Source organism: Meriones unguiculatus, chromosome 5, assembly GCF_030254825.1.
Source record: "Meriones unguiculatus strain TT.TT164.6M chromosome 5, Bangor_MerUng_6.1, whole genome shotgun sequence".
Lineage (NCBI taxonomy): Eukaryota > Metazoa > Chordata > Mammalia > Rodentia > Muridae > Meriones > Meriones unguiculatus.
This window is the reverse complement of record NC_083353.1, coordinates 114098611-114120176: the sequence shown is the minus strand read 5'-3', so window position 1 is coordinate 114120176 and position 21566 is coordinate 114098611. Positions and strand designations below refer to the sequence as shown.

Sequence of the window (21566 nt, the reverse complement as noted above, 5' to 3'; positions counted from 1 at the left end):
TTTATTTAAATTTAGGAGAACTGCAGTCTAATCAGATGGCAATTAATTCCTCGTTCATTAGGGGACTTCATGTGTGCCTTTTGCATATGGATGAGCCACAGGGTCACACTGTCCCTCTAAAGAGGGCGTTGTTGAAGGTGAGAGAGCCCAGGGAGCCCTCCAATCATGAGTTCCCTGTCCTTCTACAACCAGGGCTCTTTCATTCCTGCTCTGGCAAGGACTCCAGCCCTGTAGGGAAATCTGGAAAGGTTAAGGAGGCGTCTTCCCTCACCTTCCGCAGAGCCCTTCCCTGCCACAGCCTCTTGGCACCCTGCCCCTTCCGTTCCCTCCCAGCCTTCTTCCTTTTTCCCACTACCTCTGGAATCTCTGGGAGCACCACACTGACAGCCCTCCTCAGAAGGCCTGTTTGCCTCACACTGCTGCTAGATGGTTTAATACTTTGGCCGCTTTCCTCTGGAGCAAGTCTGTCCTAAATGCTTCTCTTATCCTGAGAAATACATTCCTTCCTCCCCACACTCATGTGCTTTAGAGGCTCAGCCACACCTCCCCTCAATATACAGTACAGCTCCCCAGCCTCTTAAACACTCCTACCAACACACACACATAAATGTATCATATATTTATGTGTGTGTGTGTATATATATATGTGTGTGTGTGTGTATATATATATATATAATAGTCATTCCTATTTATAGCATCAAAGATAAAACACTTGGAGGCAGGTACATCCTAGGCAGCCCACACTGCCCTCTTGTCTCCTGCTTCCCTGGGGCTACCCATTTCCAGAGAGCAGGTGAGCCACAGATGGGGGTGGGGGGGTGGGGGGACACGGGATGCAAGACCTAGGTGGTTACCACAGCAACAGAGCCTAGCAACAGCTGAGAAACTGATGTGTGGGCTTTACTAGGGCTGTTAAAGAGCCAAACCTAGAATTGGGACCTCAGAGGTGATTGATCCCAGCTGGGCAGCCTGTGTTCCCTTCCAGACACACCCCTTGATGCCACCCCCACACCCTAGCAAGTGGGAAGAACTAATGAGCTAGCCATAGAGCCTCCGGTGCAGCATAGCTTTTGGCGGGCAGTTGTGGGTGGGGGCATGTTGAGGAACAAGGATGAAAATAAACCAAGCAGAGCACCCTCTCTCCTGTGCCTCACTCATCCTTTTTTGTTTGCTTTCTCTCCTTCTGACCCTTTATCCTCTTCTTTAGCTGTTTTGCCTAGGGTGGTGACTCATGCCTGTAATCCCAGCACTCAGGAGGCCAAGGTGGGAGAATCTCGCATTGGCCAGCCTGGACTACAGGGTGAGAGAGAGCCCCCATTTCCAGTCAATCGGTTGCTTTTCTGGCTTGTCCCATTGTCTGTCCTAAGAAATGTTCCCCTTCTCTCTGTCTTTTCTCTTGGTCTCTCTTGACCCTCACGAGTAAGGAACAAGCAAGCCACAGTTCAGATTCTAGTTCCTCTTCTGCAGGGCTCTTCCTCCTCCAGTCCCGCCCTCCCATCCCTTTCTTCATCCTGGCCTAAGTTAAGGCATCCATCAGTCTCCAGCTTCGGATAGAGCAGGGCAGGGGACAGTCCAGTCCGAAGAGGTTCCCATCTCCCTTCTTTTCCATTCTTCATCCTGCCCATCCTCCTCGTGTGTGTGTGTGTGTGTGTGTGTATAGCAGTTATAAGGCAAAACAAGGAACTAGATTATCTTGCAAAGGCTTTATTTGAAAATTCTGAAACTTACATCCCACAAGATTATCACCACAAGAAGAAAGAGATAATACAAAAATATATATCACAGCATAGGAGCCAGGTAAGAGGAGGAAGGAAGGTGGAGAGACCAAGGAGAGAGGGAAGAACCTGAGGAGAGGAAAAGGGTGAGAAGCAGGAGAGGGAAGAAGGGACAACATGAGAGGGCCCAGGAAGAGAAGGGTATAGTGGAGGCAGAGCTCCCAATGGCCTTGAACCAGCTGGCTTCAGTCCCTGGCAGCCTAGGTACATTTTAGGGAGGCCGTAGGGGAAGATGGGGAGTAGAGGCCTGTTCAGGGGCCTCTGAATTCCACAGAGACACACACACAGACAGCCAGGACAGACAAGACAAGGGACTTAGTTAGGAGGGAAGAAAGGGCATGGGAGTCCCTTCTCATGTAGTGCAGCAGGTGACTCCCCCAAACCCATATTTCAGGTGACAGAATTGAACAATTGGGCCTCACTACCCCATTCCTGTGGGGAGCCCTCAGTAATGCCAGCATCCTGGGAGTGGGATGGAAGGACAGTGAAACATAAGACATGGAATAAGATGGGGCCATGACAGATGGTGCAAGGAGCCCCTAGCTCACCTCCCACCCACCTCTAGGGCAGCATGCAAGGGCCACAGAAACTAGACCAGTGGGTGTTGATGAGGCAGAGTGGGCACACTATGCCATATACTGGGGCCAGGAATGCATATCCCCAGTCTGAGATGGGCACAGAGAATGTAAAGGGGGCAGGACATGTGCAACAAGAGAGAGGGAGAGAGCTAGGAGCCAGCTGAGCAGACATGGATGGGAACATGGAGCAGAAGAGCAGCATGAGATCATGACTGTGTGCTATGGCCTGTGAGGGTGGAGGTGAATGTGCAAGGCTTTCATGTGAATGTGCAAGGGTGGGAATGGGAGACCCAAAATCACAAGTGTGGGAAGCCCCCAACCACTGGAAGGCAAACAGTGGGGCTTGTCCATGGGATTAGTGAATGTTCCTGGTGGTGTGCAAGGGCAGGAGCTAGGAGCCTCCCACCATGGCCCCAATTCCCCACGGTTACCCCACCCTCAGTGGATGGTGGCTATGCTGGCCACTTGGCCTCCTGCTTGGCAGCACCCCAACATGGGGGGGGTCATCACAGATTCACCAGGGGAATCCTGAGAGGAAGAGGGAAAATGCACAGTCAGGAACCAAGGAGTAGGCTGAAGGTGAAGGAGAGGCCCAGGACAAAGGGTACTCAGGGTTAAGAGAGCAAAGCTGGAATTAAAGGGTGCCAGGTAAATAGGACATAGAGCCTAGGGTGGTACAGAGAGCCCCCTTTCCCCCTGAGGAGGATCTGACCAGCCCCCTGGGGAGACCCAGGAAGCAGTAATGGACTGGAGGGGAAGACCACCCACCCAGGAAAGGGCCCCCGAAGGTCTGAAGACCTAGGTTGCTTTCCCTCCGCACCCCCCCTATTCCATTGGCCCCTGCCCTCACCGGTTCAACTGGAAGGCTGGAGCCCCCTTGGGCTGGGGCATCCCAGGCCGGGGTCCCCCTCGGGGTTCCTCATGGTCAGGGGTGGGGGTAGGTGAGTCCCCAAAGGCCCCCAGCACAGTGACTCCAGCAGGGGACAGGTCTGTCAGTGGTTGCTGGCTCTCCTCTGGCCTCAGGGCACCTTGCTGCCCAGAGGGCCTGCGCCGTTTCTGGCTCCGGTCCCAGCTTGTGCATCAGAAGGAAAGAGGTCCTCTCACACACTTGAGTACCCTCTGTCTCAGGCCAGCATCGCTGGTCAACCCATATTCTCTCTCCCTGGCACCCCCAACTTCACCACAGCAAAGAAACTGGTTTCTGAGACCATGCACCCCATCAAGCTATTCCTGCCGCTTCCCTCTAAACCATTTTTGGAGAGCCACAGAGTAAGGCCTTCTCCCCACCAACACAGAGCCCCTTAAAACTATCCCTTGCCGCACTGATGTCCAGGGGAGCCATTTCCCTCCTCTGCAGGTACCTGGCAGATTTAGTTCAAGTTCAAAGTCAGCTAATGGCTTGGGCACCTGAATCTAATGACTCTCAGTAAAGTGTGAAGGACTGTGTGACCCATTATTAGCTGTGTACAAAGAAAGCGCCCAGTTTTCTTCCTCCTGGACAGACGCCCTAAGAAAGGGTTCTGCAGCCTGGTTCAGTTTTTGTCTTGGAGAGCTGCCCACCAAAGCCCCCAGCATAGATAAATAATTCCCCTGCCTCCCACTACCCTTGTATTTTTCTGGATGAATCTGTTCCGGTTTCTCTCAGTCCTGCTCCACTCCAATTAGCTTTTCTCAAGCTCCTCCCTTCATTGGCGATTTCTACTCCAATGAAACTTCTGTCCTTGGTCTTGCCCTGTGTCTAGCCATTACAAACCTTTAGGCAACTCCCCTAGCTTACCAGAACTTGAAGATGATGCCAGTAGCCACAAGAACGATGATGATGGATATGGTAATTGTAACATAAAGCTGCGGGTCCACACCTGGGGAAGAGGGAAGACAGCTGTTGGGAGGCCTGAGGCAGGGTCAAAGTGGGGTGTGGCTTGAGTACTGCCACGTGAATCCACCTTGCCCGTCTACTTCTCTGGACTCCCCCTGTTCTTTTTTAATCATCAACTCTCTCCTGGGTTGTCAGCTTTTCCACTTTCCCAAACATTACATGTACCAGATCTTACAAATATATGTGATGAGGATGAGGCTCCAAGGTCAGAGAGAACCATCCTCCTGGATAGAAATGGGGGTAGAGGTACCAGATGATCTTCCTTGGTCCAACCCTAAGCTATCGTCCAGCACGATAGGTGCCAACACAGGCCCTGGTAGTGACCTTCCTCCGTGGCATCCCTCTGCCTGGAATACCCCGTTCTGTTTCTAAGCTCTAGCTCACACGTCAGTTGTTTGATCTGTCCTGATCCCCGGGGTGAAGCAGTCTCTCACTTCTCCGTTTTCCTCAAAACACGCTGTACGTGCTTCTGTTAGGCTGTTTATTTGACTCATCCCCAATTGTCTAAACATCTGTCTTCAGCAGTGGACCTGAACTCTTTCAGTGCGCACACGGCAGCGGCAGCAGCTCCCCCTCTGCATCCTTGCCAGCCTAGAGCCTGGCACGTTTGCTGAAGACACAGACAGTCTCAGCAGCTCCTCGGCTTCAGCCACCCTCCCCATCCTTCACAGCCCTCACAGCCTTGCTCACCCACCTTCTCCACGCCCTCCAAACAGGAAGGGCCGCAAGGTAGCAGGTGTCTCCCCGAGGATGAGCCCGTCTCCATCATCCCGCATGGAGTCTGAGTTAGGGTGCGGGGTGGCCAGCCCATGTGGGGCTGCAAAACCATAGTCCAGGGGCAGAAATCCAGGATTGACAGAGTTGGGGTCCCCTCCATCCTCCCGAGATACCGTGGGACCCCACACAATAGCCCAAGGGTACTGAGACGAGGGAGGCCCCTCCTCGAAGCCTGACGGGGTGGCAGGAGGTGCAGTTCCTGGCAGAACTTGCCGACGTGATCTTGGGACCCGTGGGGACCGGCTTGGTGGAGGCGCGCGCTCCCAAACACACACATGGCGAGGGGCTGAGGGGCCACCCCGGACGCATGGGGGGCGGGCCGGGGCTGGTGGGGACCGAGGGGAGGAGCCCTGAGCAGGCGGTGGGAGGGGTAGCAACAGCAGTGGCCAGAGAGGGAGGAGTTGGGACAGCAGTAGAGCAGGCCTACAGGAAGGGAGAAAAAGTAGGTGAGACCCAGGCCACTATGGGCTCAGGTAGGAGAAGGGTAGGTTCACACCAGAAATCTCGGGCACCTCCCTCCAGGTTTCTCTGCTAGAGCAGGTGTGTGTTAGGGAGACCCTGGCCTCGTTTTGTCTGGGGGGCCAGTCTTCAAGAGGCCCTGAGTTGGCCTAGGCAGGAAAGGGCCCAAACCCCCAGGGAAAGTGGTCTCCAAGCTCCCCCTGCTGGGCCAAACTTACCACATTCTGCTCTCGGTATGTGAGGTCTTCCTCAGCTGTGACCCAGATTTTTGGCCTTTACTGGAGGAAAAAAGAGGGTGTCACATCCCAAATGCCCCGTGTACTCCCCCAGTTCATCCATCCACCAATTCTGCCCCTTCCTGCCCCACCCCAAGCTGCACAGTTACCAGCCATGCTGCTGTTTCCCAGCATCCCCTGCTTCTTAGCATCCTTTTAGGGGGAAACTCCCTCAAGTAACCCCCAGCCCCACCTACAACATCCCAGATGGGTCCCTGTTACCTCCTGGCCCCGGTATCTGTCTACTCTTTGCCTCTCTGGCTTCCTTCCTTCTCACTTCCTCTGCCCACAGCTCCAGGCTTCTTGGATCTTAATTTAGAGCCAAGAACCTTGTGATTCCCTGAGCACCTACCGCTAGGGAGGGAGTATGAGAGTGGGGGAGGGAAGGGAAGTCAATCTCAGTGAGTGTTGGGGGGTGCTAGAAGGCCCCTCACCTCCTGTAGTGCCAGGCATTTCTCTTGCAATGAAGCCTAGAAGCTAGCTGTCTTAAAGAAAAAAAAAAAAAAAGGGAGAAAATGGTAGGTGGGAGAAAAGCTCCAAAGCACGGTTTCTGCTCCTGAGGTTTAACCACTCGAATGCATAGGTGCATTCTGAAAGAAGGTGGAGCTCAAAGGAAGCCGCCCCCTCAACTGTGGCTCCTCTGGGTAAAGTCCTAGGAGAGTGGAGATGGTTGGAAGTGCAGTCTCCAAGCCGAGGGTGGTGAACCCCGAGGGGCTGGGGTCCGCAGGGAGAAGGGGCATGTGACACTCCGTGTCTTCTAGACTCCTAGTCTATAGCTGCACGTTTGAATACTCCCAGAGAATAAGCCGGGGAAGGGAACAGGGTGGTGGACAATAGGTGTGAGAGGTGAAGGGCTCAGAAGAACAACATTGGTTCAAGAGTGAGCAGAAAGGTGAACAGCAGCTGGGGAGGGGAGAGGTGGAGCGGGAAGAGGGGCCACAGAAGAATCTCAGAGGGCTCTGAAGAGAGAAGAGGGCAGGATGGGGAAAGTGGGCGGGAGGGAGGCTGGAGGGGTCTGGCCAGGACAGAAGCAAAGAGAGTGGAAGGGGAAAGGAAGGATGGAGATCAGAGATGAGGAGAAAGTCATTGAGATAGAAAAGAACATGGTGTGGAAGGCAAAATCAGAAAAGGGAGGGACAGGGGCAGGGTGGGAGGGAAGCGGCACAGCAAAGATGGAGGAGTTACGAATTGTTTCTTGAAATTTAAAGAGATACGGAGACAGAGCTGGAGGCCAGGTGAAAGAGAAGGGAAAGGAAAGAGACAGGCCTGGGGGCTTGGTGGGAGGAGGTTAGAGAAGGGAGGAAAGAAATGGTAGCCCAAGCAGTGGAGCGGATAAGGGCTCAGAAGACATCGGTGGCCCGCTACACCAGGACCCACCTGCCCCTTCATCCGCCACATCCCCCCCCCCCGACCAACGTCAACTCCAGCCCTTTTACACACACCGGGTACCCCTTTGTCACCCCTTCCAGGAAGTCCGCAGTCCCCAAGCTGGTGCGCCACCCCACCCCCTTGGCGCTCCTCACGGACCTGTTGTGCGCAGAAGACGAACCGGGAAGGGAGGGGGGTGGGAGAACCGGGCCCCATCCCTAGAAGGGAGCCCAATCCCGCCAATCCCACAGGCCTGCGCTCCCTGGACAGGGCTGGAAAGCGGGCGCAAGCCGGGGAAAACGAGGAAAAGATCAGCCATGGGAGTCGGAGGGAGCATCCAGAGCGAAAAGGGGACCTGAGGCAGGAGGATGCCCGAAGCTGCAGGATGAGCTCAAGGCGGGATGGAGGCAGCCGCGGAGACGTTGACTGCTGCACCAGGAGGGTAGGATGGAGTCAGGACAGCGGAGGGATGGAGGGCGGCTGGAGTCGGGCGAGAGGCGAAGGGCGCGGAGCTGGCACTGGGGAGGGCAGAGCCTGTTCCCTCCGGATAGGGGCTTTGGGTGCCCCCTGGCTCACCTGCATTCCTGGCGTGGCGGCGCGATGACTGCAGACACTCCGAGCTGCGCGGGGCTTGGGGGTCGCAGAAGCGGGTGGGGCGCCGGGCATGGTCGGGAGCTTTGGCTGGCAGCGAGGCGCTGGATCCGGAGGGGGGCGGGCGCCCGGGGCGCGGGGCGGCGGCGGCGGCGGCGGCGGCGGCGGCGGCGGCGGGAGATGCTCGCTTCGGCAGGGCTCGGCTGGGCTCGGCTGGGCTCGGCTGGGTTCGGTGGACGAGGAGGACCACTTGGTCTCCGCCTCTCCTCCTCACGTCTGTAGGCCACGCATGATTTAACCCTCCGTTTGCCACGCTGCGAGCCTAGCTTTTGTCCCACGTACAAGGTTGGGGAGGGGAGTAGGGATGGGGGCCACGACCTCCAGTTCTTCGGGATGTGATGGCACATCCACCTCTGCTCAGCTCCACAGACCCCATGATTTCTGACCCCCAAGCAGTTCTGAGAGTCTAAGGCACCAATGCAATTGAGTCCCTAACTCTGGCCAGGGTGGAAAGGGATGGGAGTTCAAGACCATGGGGGAGAGGACCAAGGAGGGCTGTGAGAGAAGGCCGCATAGGCAAATTAGAGTGCCCCAACAGAGCAATGCCGGTTCACTCTGGCCCTGCTATATAATCCATTCTCTCAGAAGCAGCCCAAACAGTCCTTAAATGGCTCAAGACCTATTTACTGTGCTTAGCCTTTCCAAAAATCCAAACCACTTTCTGTGGCTTATAAGGAGGCCCTGTGGGTTTCTGCCTCTAAGTATCTAGGTGTTCTCTTTCCTACGGATATCTGTGTCTCAGCCACAGTGTGCTCCTAGAAGGAGGCAACAGGAACCTACCTCGGGGCTTTGCACCTGCTGTTCCTTCTCGAAGCTTTTCCCTGGCCGTTCACAAATGGCCCACGCCAGTCCACTCAGATTCAATCTTCTGAGATGCCTTCCCTACTCTCTTAAAAACCCCCTGTCCTGGGCCATGGAGATGGCTCAGGGGACAAAGGTGCTTGTCACCAAGACTGAGTAGCTGAGTTCTATCCCCAGGACCCACAAGGTGGAAGGAAAGAACTGCCTCCTTCAGGTTGTCAACAGATCTCTGAACGAGCCGTGTGACACACACACACTAAATAAATGTAATTAAACATTTTCCTCTGACCCTACCAATTCATACCTAACCCCTCCACATTACCCTCAAGCCCCTGCACCGCAAACTTCTAGGAATCACAGTCTGCTAATTCCCCTCCAACCTCCCAGTTGTTCTTGATTAGTCTTCCTCGGCTCTGACCCCTAAGTGTTGGAGCCTCCTAGGGCTTCGTCCTTGGCCTTCTTTTCTTTCCACATTCTTTGTCCAGTGATCTCATCCAGTCCCAGGGCTTAAATACTCTGTAAATGTCAGTGAGTCCTAAATCTATTTCCATAGTGCCAGACTCATTTGTCCAACCGCCCACTTGACATATCCACTCTGCTGTCTAATAGCCGCACAAATCTAACATGACTCAAATAGAGGCCTTGAACTGCCCCGCCCCCCAATCCACTTCTGTCCAGTGCTCTTCATACTGGGACATGACAATTGCTCCTTGTTCAAGCTAAAAAGGTTTTGATTCCTGTAAGTGCTGCAGCCTCGGCTCTGAGGGACTGTCCGGAGTCTACCCCTTTCATCTTTACTGTTAGGGTCCTGAGCCAAGCTGTCTTCTCGCATCTGGAGTCACTGTAGCTTCATTGCCTTTTTGTTTTGGTTTGGTTGTTTAAGACAGGGTTTCTCTGGCTGTCCTGGTACTGGCTCTGTAGAGCAGGCTGGCTCTCACAGCTGCCTCCCAAGTGCTGTGATCAAAGGCATGCACCACCACCGTCTGGCGATGTCCCTTTATTTCTGGCCTCTTGTTTTGCAAACTACTCTTTACAGTTGCCAATGATTTTAGGAATCTAAAGCATATCCCCACTCTTCCTTTTAAAACTTCGGGGGCTGGTGAGATGGCTCAGCAGGTAGCCAAGCCTGCCGAGCTGAATGAGATGCTCAAGACCCACAGGGTGGGAAGAGAGAACCAACTCCCACAAAGTTGTCCCCTGACCTCCATGTACCAGCATGTGCACACGCACTCACTAAATAGCAGTGCAAAAGCTCCCTTCACACACAGTGCCTCTGCCAGAGGAGACTTCCTGTCAGTCCAGAGCATCAGCAGGCGTTCTCCCAGAATCTCTGTACTCCGAGTGCCTCTCCCACCACCTCACTACCATCTCTCTATTTTCACCTGGTTGGCTCTTAACATCCTGCTCCCTGCCTTACAGGGGCCTCCACTTCATCCGTGCTTCATCATCTTTTCCGAGCCATCACTCTCTGACATGGCTTTACATTGGTTTTCTGTTTATTGTCTTCCCCCATACACTGAGAGCAAACGCCTCACTTCTCATCTTCACCCCACATCCTGACTGCAGTGCTTTTCACATGGTAAAAGCCCTGTCCTCACTGCTTGGTGAACACGGTCTGGGAGCAACCCCTGCCCACTCTAAACTCCTTTCACTCTCGCCTTTGTGTCCCCTTGCTTTTCCTCTCCATCTGCCTGCATTCCCTCATCTCTGCACTCTGCCGAGGGAGGTTGAATCTCTGCCGTCAGGCACAGCCCTGCTGGCCATCCATCCTCCTCCTTCTGTCCTTAGCACTGTCATTACTCTGGCACTCCCGCCTCTAGGAAGGAAGCCTGCTGTGGAGACCCGAATCTGCAGCAGTTACTCTCCTTCTTGCCTGTCCCTGACAGCCTTTCATTCCAAGTCAAAACAGCAGTGAGTCAGGGAGATGCCCTCCCCGTGTCTCCCAGTGGCGAGAGAAAGACAGTGCACATCAGATGAAAAAGACAGCTATTGGTCCATGTGAGGGAGCTGGCAGGACTCCTGCTAACTCCTAGGCTTGCTGGGAGCCCAGGATAGGCTCTAGAGGACTCACTGTAACCCGGTGAGGACCACATTTATCAAATGAATGTTCACTCAGTAAAATAATGCCTTCTACATGAAGCTTTGTATTGTGATCAATTATTTTTTAATATTTTTTTATTCTTTTCAACAAATGTTTAGAGGAGAGAGAGTCTCATATGGCCTGGCCTGCCCTTGGATTCACTATGTTGCAGAGGGTAAACTTGAACTCCTGAGCTTCTGTCTCCATTTTCTTAAGTGCTGAGGATTACAGAAATGCAGCCCCACACCCAGGCATCAGCAAATATTTTTAAAATGTTAACTACAAGCCGGGAAGGGCACTGGACCAGGGCATACAGTGAAGAGCAAGAACAAAGTCACCAGAATCTTTACACTTCTTAGTAAGGGAGACAGTGAGCCATCAGGCGATAGGCTCAGGCTGTGAGTCACTGGTGCGGCACGTGCTTAGCATGTGCAAGGCTCTGCTATCTCTGTTCCTGTTGCTGTACTCGGTGTGCCCAGTATTTCTCTGGGTGACTTTCTGTCTCTTTTGTTTGTGTCACGGGCTGACTTTGAACTTACAATCCTCCTACCCCAGCATCCTGAGCACTGGTATTATAGGAGCACATCACCACAGCCAGGAATATTTCCATGCTTTCCTTTAAAAAAAAAAAAAGTGTGTCCTTGTGCCCCCCCATGCATGTGTGGAGGTCAGAGGACAGGTTCAGGAAGTGGCATCTCTCTTTCCCATCATGTGGGTCCCGGGGTTCAAACTCAGGTCATTGGGCTTAGTGACAGGTGCCCTTACCCACTGAGCCACCTAGCTGGCTCCACATCTCCCAGGCTTTCCTTCCTTAAATGCCCAAATCTCTCTCTCTCTCTCTCTGTCTGTCTCTGCCTGTCTGTTGCTCTCTGTCTCTGTGTCTCTCTGTCTGCCTCTGCCTATCTCTGTATCTCTCTGTCTGTCTCTGCCTGTCTGTCTCTCTCTGTCTCTCTCCCTCTCTCTCTGTCTCCCTGTCTTTCTGTCTCTCTGTCTCTCTGTCTCTCTCCCTCTCTGTCCCTCTCTCTCGGAGCTGAAGGTCTTGCTGCCTTATCAAGAAAACAGGAGATTATCATTCTTACCACCTCCATCTTCCTGCACCACTGCTCCTTTGATGGACCCTGTCACCACCCAGCGTTGTCATTGTAGCAACTGTCCCTCCCCTTCCTGTCCTGAAGCCTCCCTGTCCTCCTGTCTACTTGATTATTACCATCAGTGTGCGAGCATGTTGAATCTTCTTGAGACATATGCTCTTGGCTGCCTTTCTCTGCTTTCTCTGAGAAAGCCATCATGGAAGGGGAAGCCTCTACTTGCCTGCTTCTCTGCCTCTCCCCCTACTCTTCTACAAACTCATATCTATAGGTTTTACATTTGTAATTCATGATCTGTTGTTTCTGAGATAGAGACTCACTACATAGTGCTCTGAGATTATGGGAAAGAGCCAGCACTCCCCACTCTGAATTCATATTCTTTGTAAAATCAGGTTACAAAATAGCAGGCTTCTTCATGGCATTTTCACATAAGCTTCATTTGGTTTAGGCTCCTTTCACCTCCCTGCCTCTTCTTGCCCCTCTGTACCTTTCTGCCCTCTTCTACTTTCATATCTCATGTGTCCTGTTATTCTATCCTCCCCCTCACTTAAAGCCTGTTTATTTTCTGTTTTATGGACCTTTTCTGGTTTCCTAGCATTTACCCACATTTACTCCCACTACATGCATTTATTTGACAATTAGCAGCCAGAATCCCCATCTGAGAGAGAACATGCAGTGTCTATCTTTCTGAGCCAGAGTTATCACAATTAATGTCATCTTTACCAGCTCCCATGATTACCCTGTGAACTTCATGCTTTCAATTCTCTTGGTGGCAGAAAAAAATCCCATTGTTTATATGTACAACATTCTCATGACCCATTCATTTACTGATAGACGTCTAGGCTGGGCCCCCTTTCTCGATATTGTGAAAAGAGCAATAATAAACACACGCGAGCACGCTTGAAGCTCCGTGGCAGGACGCAGAATCCTTTGGGCATGTGCCCGAGATGGACCATGTGGTAGTTCTAGGTCCGTTGTTTAGAGAAGCCTGCACTTTGGCTGGTGCAGGGACAGCTCTAGGTTACGTCTCCACCAACACTTCCCCCACCTTATCGCCAACGCTGTTGCCGCTCGCTCTCTAGATAACAGCCATTTTGACAGGGGAGAGATGAGATCTCAGAGGACCTGGGGATTGAGCTCAAGTCTGCATTCAGGCTTCGCTGCAAGCGCCTCTACCCACTGAGCTAGCTAACTGCTGTAGGCGTGCAGTGCCTGGTGTGCGTACAGGTACCGACGCACGCGTGCGTGCACACACACACACACACACACACACACACACACACGTGGAGGCAAAAGCAAGTTATTTGATGTCTCCTTTGCTCCTCTCCACCTCACTGCCTTGAGACACGGTCTCTCACTGAATCTGAAGCCCACCATTTCAGCCAGGCTGGCCAGCCAGCAATCGCTGCTTCTCCCTGATTCCAGGCACACACGCGTGCACGCACACACACACACACACACACACACACACACACACACACCGGGTCACAAGCAGACACAGTCATGCCTAACTTCTTAGGTGGATGCTGGGGATTTGAACTGAGCTCCTCATGCTTTCAGAAAAAGCACTCTTAACTCACTGGGCCATCTCCTCTCACCTTTGAATAGTTTAAAAATATTTATTGGCCAATTATACTTCCTTCTTGTTTAAAAATATTTCTGAGGCTGGAGAGATAGCTTAGTGGTTGAGAGCACTGACTGCTATTCCAGACGGACCCAGGTTCAATTCCCAGCACCCACATGGCAGTTCACAAGAGTGTGTAGCTCCAATTCCAAGGAATCTGACACCTTCACACAGACATACATACATGCAGACAGAATATCAACAAATATGAAATGAAAAAAACAATATTTTTTAAATTATTTTTTTTAATCAATGAAATGATTGCTAATGATATTCTGGTATACTCTTAGATTGGTGCCCCTCCCCCAGTCACCATCAGAGAGGCTTCCTCAGGCAGCTGATAGGAGCAGATGCAGAGACCTGCAGTCAAGTATTAGGTGGAGAAAGACCTCCAAATTGGAGATTGCCATTGGATCCCTTCCCTTTGAGCTCAGGGATCCCCAAGGAAGAGGAGTCAAGGACGCCACAGGAATAGGGCCCACAGAATCAACTAAGCAGGGCTCCCAGGGGCTCCCAGAGACAGAAGTGGCAATCATGAAGTCTGCATGGGTCTATGCTAAGTCCTCTATGTGTATATTAAGCTTCTTAACTAGACGGTTTTGTGGGACTAGCAGTGGGGGTGGGGGGGTTCTCTGACTCTTTTGCCTGCTCTTGGAACCCTTTTCCTCCGACTGGGTTGCCTCACCCAGCCCTGAAAATGAGGGTTTGTGCCTAGTCTTATTGAATCTTGTGATGCCATGTTTGGGTGATACCCCTGGTAGGTCTGCTGGGAAACAGAGGAAGAATGGATCTGGGGGAGAAAGGAAATGGGAGGGAAAAGTTGAAGGGAAAAGTGAAAGGAGGAGATGGATTGTATAAGAGAAGAATAAATTTTAAAAAAATTATTTCTGGGGCTAGAGAGATGGCTCTAGTGGTTAAGAGCACGGACTACTCTTCCAGAGGACCCGGGTTCAATTCCCAGCACCCCCGCACAGCCACTCACAACTGTCTGTAACCATCCGGTTCAGGCTTCTGATAGCACTGCACCAAAGCACAAAAGATTAAAGTAAATAAATTATTTTTAAAAAATTATTTCTGCTGGGCGTGATGGCACACACCTATAATCCCAGCACTTGGGGAGGCAGAGGCAGGCAGATCTCTGTGAGTTTGAGGCCAGCCTGGTCTACAACTGGAGTCGGGTGATTTGCGTGCATGTATGTATGCATACTCTGGTGCTGCAGACATCAGAAGAGGCCATGAATCCTCTGGAGGTGGCATTGCAGATGGTTGTGGGCCACCTCGCAGGTGCCGGGAATCAAACTCGGGCCTTCTGCTCTTAACTAGCTCTCAAGCCTCCCTCGTGTCCTTCTTTTGGTAACTGTCAATTCGGTTCATTTGTGTGTGTGTGTGTGTTTAATATTTACAGTTATGTATATATTCTAAATAGTAACCCCCTGTCTTTGCATAACTGGCAAAGATTTTCTCCAATTCTATCGGTTACTCCCTCTGTTGATAGTTTGTTTTGCTGTACAGAGGCTTTCAATTTTTATGTAATCCCACTTCCCAGTTCCTAGGGCTGTTTCTGTGCTCTTGGGAGCCTATCTGGAAATCTCTTACCTGTGCCTATGTCCTAAAGTGATCTCTCTGTGCTTTCCTTTAGCAGTGCCAGTGTTTCCAGTTTCTGAGTAAAGTCAATGATCCAGTTTGAATTGATTTTTTGTGCATGTAAGAGACATGGATCTGACTTCAGTCTTCTGCACGTGGAGGTTCAGTCTTGCCAACAGCATTTTTTGAAAATGTTATCTTTTTTTTCCATTGTATATTTTCAATACTTTTTTGGGGGGGCGCGGTGGGAGGGGGAGGAAGGCCAGGTGGTTTTGGTGCATGCTTTCAATCCCAGCACTCAGGAGGCAGAGGCAGGCAGATCTCTGAGTTCAAGGTCAGCCTGGTCTACAGTGTGAGTCCAGGACAGCCAGGGCTATTACACAGAGAAATCCTGTCTTGAAAACCAAAAACAAACAAACAAACAAAAATCCCAGAGATAAATCCACATGTATTGTGGAAACCTGACCCAGGGTTTCCTGGGATTAAAGGCGTGCCCTGCCATGCTGGCTCTGGGCTCTTTGTTCTGTTTCACTGTTTTATGTGTTTGTTTTGGTCCTGGTGCTGTGCTGTCACTATGGCTCCACAGTATAGCCTGAAGTCAGGTAATGTCATACCCCTGACTGTTCTCTCTGCTTAGAGCTGCTTTAGTTATCCATAGTCTTTTGAATTTCCATGAGAATCATAGGATTTTTTTTTTTTCAAGTTCTGTGAAAAATGTCACTGGAATTTTGATGGGGAATTGAATTGAACTGAATTGGTAAGATTGCTTTTGGTAGTATAGTCAGTCTGCCAATCCAGGCGTAAGGAAGGTATTTTCATTGTCTAGTGCCTCTTCAATTTCTGTTGCTAATGTCTTAAAGTTTTTCTTGTCAAAGTTTTAAGATTTACTTTTTATTATTTATACAGTATTCTGCCTGCAGGCCAGAAGAGGACACCAGATCTCATTATAAATGGTTTATGAGCCACCATGTGATTGCTGGGAATTGAACTCAGGACCTTTAGAAGAATAGCCAGTGATCTTAGCCTCTGAGCCATCTCTCCAGTCCTTCTTGTAAAGGTTTTGACCTCTTTCAATTCATTGTTTTGAATTGGTAATGCAAGCACATGTCCATAGCAAACAGCGAGGTTTTTATTTTCTTCCCATCTATCATCTTTAAGCTCCTACCCCTGACCTCAGTGTGGCTCATTGCATCTATGACTCCAAAGTAATGTACATAAAGCAAAGAGCACTCTATAATCTTTTCTCAGGGACTAGAGAGACAGCGCAGGGGTACAGAGTACCTGATGCGGGGGCCCTGGGTTTGGCTCTCAGTGTTTACACGATAGCTCAGGCAAGTGTGTAACTCCAGTACTGAGGAATCCAACTGCCTCTTGTGGCCACTGCAGGTATCAGGACATGCATGGTGTACATTCATACAAACTCTCACATATGAAAACACAAAAATAAATGAACCTTAAAAAACTTCTGTTTTTCAGAGCTGAAGGTGTAACTCAAAGCTTGCCTTAGAATAGTCATGACTCTGGTTCAAACCTCACACCACAAAAACAACAATATAGCAATAAAATAGCAGATGTGGCACTGCACACCTTTAATGGTGATGATGTTCATGCCACAGAACGTGCATGGAAGTCATAAGACAGCTTTCCGGGAGTGCGGTCTCCCCTTTAACTCTATGGCTTCCAGAGATGTCAATAAGGTCCTCAGGATTTTACCTGATGAGCCATTTTGTAGGCCTTGCTCTTTTTAAAAAGTTGTGTTTATTATTTATTTTGTTTATGGGAGTTTAGCCTGCATTTAAGTATGCTACATCTATGCATTAAGCTCCAAGCCCAGACGAGGTTGTCAAATCCCCTGGAACGAAAAAAAAAAAAAAAGAAAGAAAAGAAAAAAAAAATCCCCTGGAACGGCAGTGACAGATAGTTGTGAGCTATCATGTGGGTTCTGGGAATTGGTTCAGGCCTTCTGGAAGAACAGCTACTAGTCTTAACTACTAAGACACATACATCTCCAGCCCTGGGTCTTCTTACGTGGCTGTGGGTCTTTGAGATCTTTCCGTATTGATGGAAAAAAAAAAAATCAGCAGTCCTTTTGCACACTCATGGAATCCTGATGTGTGGATGCCCTCTCAATAGCTCTTGTAGCCACTCTCAGGCAGGCTTCTGCCCTAACTCTCTGCCTAGAATCTCTCTTGTGAAGTCTGCTCGTGGTCTCCACGTTCTAGTCAGCAGGTCAGTTTACTTGGCAACCTTTTACATATTACCCTGGCCCATTCTAGAAACACTTGCTTTACCTGGTGTTTTTGATGCTCTGCTAGTCCGGCTGTTCCCACGTCTTCCTTGTAGGTCTCATTGCTGGTTGCTCATCTCCAACCAGATGTCTTGCTCTATCTTATGTCACTGGCCATTCCTCAGCTGATCATTTAGTTTCTAGGTTCTAAATATATCTATTTTCTAGTATTATTTCCATCTCTGTCATCTGGCTTCAGGTAGTCTTTCTGTCCAATTTTCTGCTTACCCCTCCTTAAACATTTCCTCTCAAAAAAAGATGTTTTTATTATTTTAAATTATATGTATGGAGTCAGTAGTGGTATTGCAAACCTTTAATCCCAGTTCTTGGGAGGCAGAGGCAGAGGCAGGTGGCCTTCTGTGAGTTGAAGTCTAGCCTGGTCTACAGAGTGAGTTCCAGGCTAGCCAACGCTATGTACAGATACCCTGTCTAAAAAACAAACAAACAAGTAAATATAAACTTGTGTGCACGTGTTGTCTGGGTATGTGCCCCTGAGTTGAGGTGCCCAGTGAGGCTGAAGGAGTTAGATCCCTCAGGAGACAGAGTAACGGGCAGTTACAAGCTGCCTGATATGGATGCCAGGTACAAACTCAGGTGCACTGAAAGAGTGGCTTGTGCTCTTAACTGTCGAACCATCTCTCCAGTCTCAACATTTTCTCCCTTAATAAACGGCATCTTTTTGTTCTCCGTTTGACAGCACCTGAAGCTCAGCTTCCGGATGGAGAATGGGGGTTCCATTTCTCTCAAGGGCAGCTAGAGCTCTTTAGGGCAAGATCTGGGGTCTGGAAAAGGTTTTCCTCAGAGTGTTACAGTTTAGTTCTTTTAGCCTGTGGCAGTGGAAGCTTGGGCATTCCAAAGCTTATGGTGATACCAAAGTATTATAGCTCTTGTTTAAGTTGCTGTGCTAGGCTCGGCAGAGGTTTGGGCAAAAGTCTATGGCTGGTCAGCTTGCAGTGGAGGCACAGGCTTAGCAGGCCGGAGGGCAGGCCTGGTGAGACTCAACTGGCTGGCAGGGCATGAATAACGAATCTCTGGTGATCATGGTGGAAGGCTCATGGTATCACCCAGCCAGTCAGCAGCATGCACACCCAGCATGTTTATTTGAAATCGGGGATTTATAAACCTTTGGGCAGTGGGAGGGATTTCCAGGGTGAATGTGTTCGATCTGGTAGGGTCAGGGAATTAGGAATACTTGATTTGCATGTACGTTTTCCGCGCAGTGGCATGGTTCTATCACAAGTCAAGAACACCGTACTTAATTATCCTATGGGAGAGGGGAAAATCTCCAAGTAAAATTGAAGGTCACTGCTGGACTAAGAGCCTTAGCAGGGCAGAGCATTTCTAGGAATTCCCAGATGCTAGCTAGAACGGTTTCCTTATCAGAAAAGGGTCTGGCCTGTGATCTGCCCTGAGGACTATGTGATGATCCTTCAAGACTCCCCAGATCAGGGGAGACTTTTAGAACCCTGCTGAGAAAAGGAACTCTCTCATCATAAACCAAGCACAAATGAATGGCTATTTGGAGACTGCAGACTCCAGCTTTATCCAGCAGAGCCCCATATCATCCCAGCCAGGCTGTGGTGGTACACACCTTTGTTCCCAGCATTCAGGAGGCAGAGGCAGAGGTAGAGGCAGAAAGAGCTCTGTGAGTTTTAGGCTAGCCTGGGCTACAGGCTGCATTCCAAGACAGCTAGGGTACATGGAGAAACCCTGTCTTGGAAAAAAAAATGGCATCTTTACACTTCTAGCTGAACAGGACTGTGGTGGTCTAAATGGCCCCTATAGACTCATGTGTTTATTGCTTGGCTCATAGGGAGTAGCACTATTAGTAAGTGTGGAAGGAAGGAAGGAAGGAAGGAAGGAAGGAAGGAAGGAAGGAAGGAAGTGTGTCACCGTGGAGGCGGGCTTTCAGGTCTTATATGTTCAAGCTAGGTATAGAGTAGCAGTCTCCTGCTGCCTTTGAATCAAGATGGAGAATTCTCAGTATTTCCTACTGCACCATGTCTGCCTGAATGCTGCCACGCTTCTCACCATGATGATAATGGACTAAATCTCTGAACTGTAAGTCAGCTCCAATTAAATGTTTTCTTTTATAAGAGTTGTCATGGTTATGGTGTCTCTTCCACAGCAATAAAACCCTAAGACAAGGACTCATTTTTAATATTTAACTTCTGTGTAGCTGCCTCATATTTTTTGTCTAACCTTATTTTGTTATGTATACACATGAAAATTTTTATGTGACAAAATTCACAGGACATAAAATTTATTCCAATTAAGTCTACAGTTCAGTAGTATTAAATACATTCATGGGTTGGGATATAGTTCAGTTGGTAGAGTTCTCAAAATGTGTGAGACCCTGTCGTCCCAGCACCTCATAAACTGGGCTTGGCAGCACACACCTCTTGTCTTGGTACCCAGGAGATGGAGGCAGGAGAATCATAGGTTCTAGGTCAGGGGTAGACAGATGACTCAGCTAGGACAGGGCTTTTGGTACAAGCATGAGGATCTGAGCTCAGTTCCCAATAATCACAGAAAAAGCCAGATGCCGAGGCAGAGACTGGGGGATCCCCTGAGTCCTGCTCCAGGTTCTGTCTCAGAAAATAAGATAGAAAGTACATGAGAAAGTCACCAACTTTGACCTCTGGACATCATGTGCACACACACACACACACACACACACACACACACACACGTGCACACACACACACACATGTACACACACACACACACACACACATACACACATACATAGAAAAAAGTACAAGGCCAGTCAAGACCCCAAAACAGAGTAATAAATGCACTCCTGGTGTATGGCCATCACTACCCGTCATCTCCCTGCCTCTTTGCTTGTTTGTTTGCTTTTAGAAGAGGGCCTTGCTATATAGACCAGCTGCAACCGGCTATGGTTCTGCTCATCTGTACCCTCAGCACTCAGGAGTCTGAAGAAAGATTGCCAAGAGTTCAAGGCCACCCTCAGCTATGTGGTGAGACCCTGTCTCAAAAAAATATAATTAAAATAAAATATAAAAGAGCTAGAGAGTGAGCTCAATGATTAAGATTACTTATTACTCACAGGGCAGTGGTGGCACATGCTTTCTATCCCAGCACTCAGGGAGGCAGGGGCAGGCAGATCTCTGAGTTTGAGGCCAGCCTGGTCTACAGAGTGAGTTCCAGGACAGCCGGGGCTATACAGAGAAACCCTCAAAAAACAAACAAACAAACAAACAAACAAAGATTACTCCTTACTCTTCAGAGGGCCCAAGTTAAATTCCCAGCACACACATAGCAGCTCATGTTCACCTGTAACTCCAGGCCCAGAGGGTCCCACCTTGCCCACGAGACAAACACGTGGCACACAGAGAAAACACTCGTACAGCTAAAATTAATAAATGAAAAAAGAAGCCAGGTTGGCCTTGAATTCTTTTGAATAAGTGAGCTGTATTTATTGTATCTTATGAGTTTCGTCCGCATGTACGTATAAGCATTGTGTGCATGCCTAGTACATGTGCTTGCAGAAAGAAGAGAGCACCATATCCCCTGGGACGTGGTTACAGAGGGTGGTGAGCCGCTATGTAAGTTAGGCTGGAGCCTTTGCTGGGCAGGAAGGACCCTCAGCTGCTGAGCCAAGTCTTCAGCCCCAACCTTGAAACCTTGCTCCTCCTGACTCAGTTTCTTGAGTGCTAGCACGACAGGCATATGGCTTAACTTCCTTTTAGAGAGCTGAAATCTGTACCCATTAAGCAATGACTCCCTTCCCAGTCAAACTTGCCCCAGCAACTACCATCCTACCGTTCGGCACTATGATTTTGACCTCTCTGAGAAATACGTGTTTGTGTTGCTATATAATTTTTATATGTCGTTTATTTGAAGGGTTTTTTTTTTCAGATGTGTTTTATTTCTAATTATGTGTATGTGTTTGGGGGCAGGGTGTATGTGCAAAGTGAGTGCAGGCTAGCCCCTGGAGTCCAGTAGACCAGGCTGGTCCCCAACTGACAGAAATCTGCCTGCCTCTGCCTCACAAGTACTAGGACTAAACACATGCACCACCATGCCCTGCTCACCATATATACTTGTCAAAGTCAATACATGGCTGGTAGCCCACGCCTTTAATCCCAGCACTCAGGAGGCAGAGGCAGGTGAATCTCTGTGAGTTCAAGGCTACCCTGGTCTACACAGAGAGCTCCAGGACAGCCAGGACTACATAGAGAAACCCTTTTCAAACACACACACACAAGCTGGGCTGGAGAAATAGCTCGGCAGTTAAGAACTGACTGCTCTTCCAGAGCTCCTGAGTTCAATTCCCAGCAACCCCAACCATATGTAATGAAATCTGATTTTCTCCT

At 49.9% G+C, this 21566-nt stretch overlaps 2 protein-coding genes across 11 annotated transcripts in view; one reads left to right on the top strand and one right to left on the bottom strand.

The window, feature by feature from the left end:
- Window positions 1-1684: 1684 nt before the first annotated feature.
- On the bottom strand, window positions 1685-7924 carry Pianp (PILR alpha associated neural protein). 4 transcript variants are annotated; one of them, XM_021636967.2, is made up of 6 exons: window positions 7685-7924; window positions 5684-5743; window positions 4924-5429; window positions 4131-4212; window positions 3204-3425; window positions 1685-2881 (listed from the first exon to the last, which is right to left on the bottom strand). In XM_021636967.2, the coding sequence occupies exons 2-6, from the start codon at window positions 5686-5688 to the stop codon at window positions 2860-2862; spliced, it is 837 nt and encodes a 278-aa protein (XP_021492642.1). In that variant the 5' UTR covers window positions 5689-5743; window positions 7685-7924; the 3' UTR covers window positions 1685-2859. The 4 variants fall into 4 exon arrangements, with proteins under 4 accessions (XP_021492642.1, XP_060240185.1, XP_021492641.2 ...); XM_060384202.1 differs by lacking the exon at window positions 7685-7924 and adding an exon at window positions 7183-7206; XM_021636966.2 differs by lacking the exon at window positions 7685-7924 and adding an exon at window positions 6175-6310.
- The window catches only part of Cops7a (COP9 signalosome subunit 7A), a 33059-nt gene continuing 18793 nt past the window's right edge, over window positions 7301-21566 (top strand). For 4 of the 7 annotated variants that reach the window (XM_060384206.1, XM_060384204.1, XM_060384205.1 and 1 more), the window contains exon 1: window positions 7301-7550. The gene's annotated coding sequence lies outside the window, so the exon portion shown is untranslated. The remainder of the gene's footprint in view (window positions 7551-21566) is intronic. The other 3 variants (XM_060384211.1, XM_060384209.1, XM_060384210.1) reach the window with 2 other exon arrangements.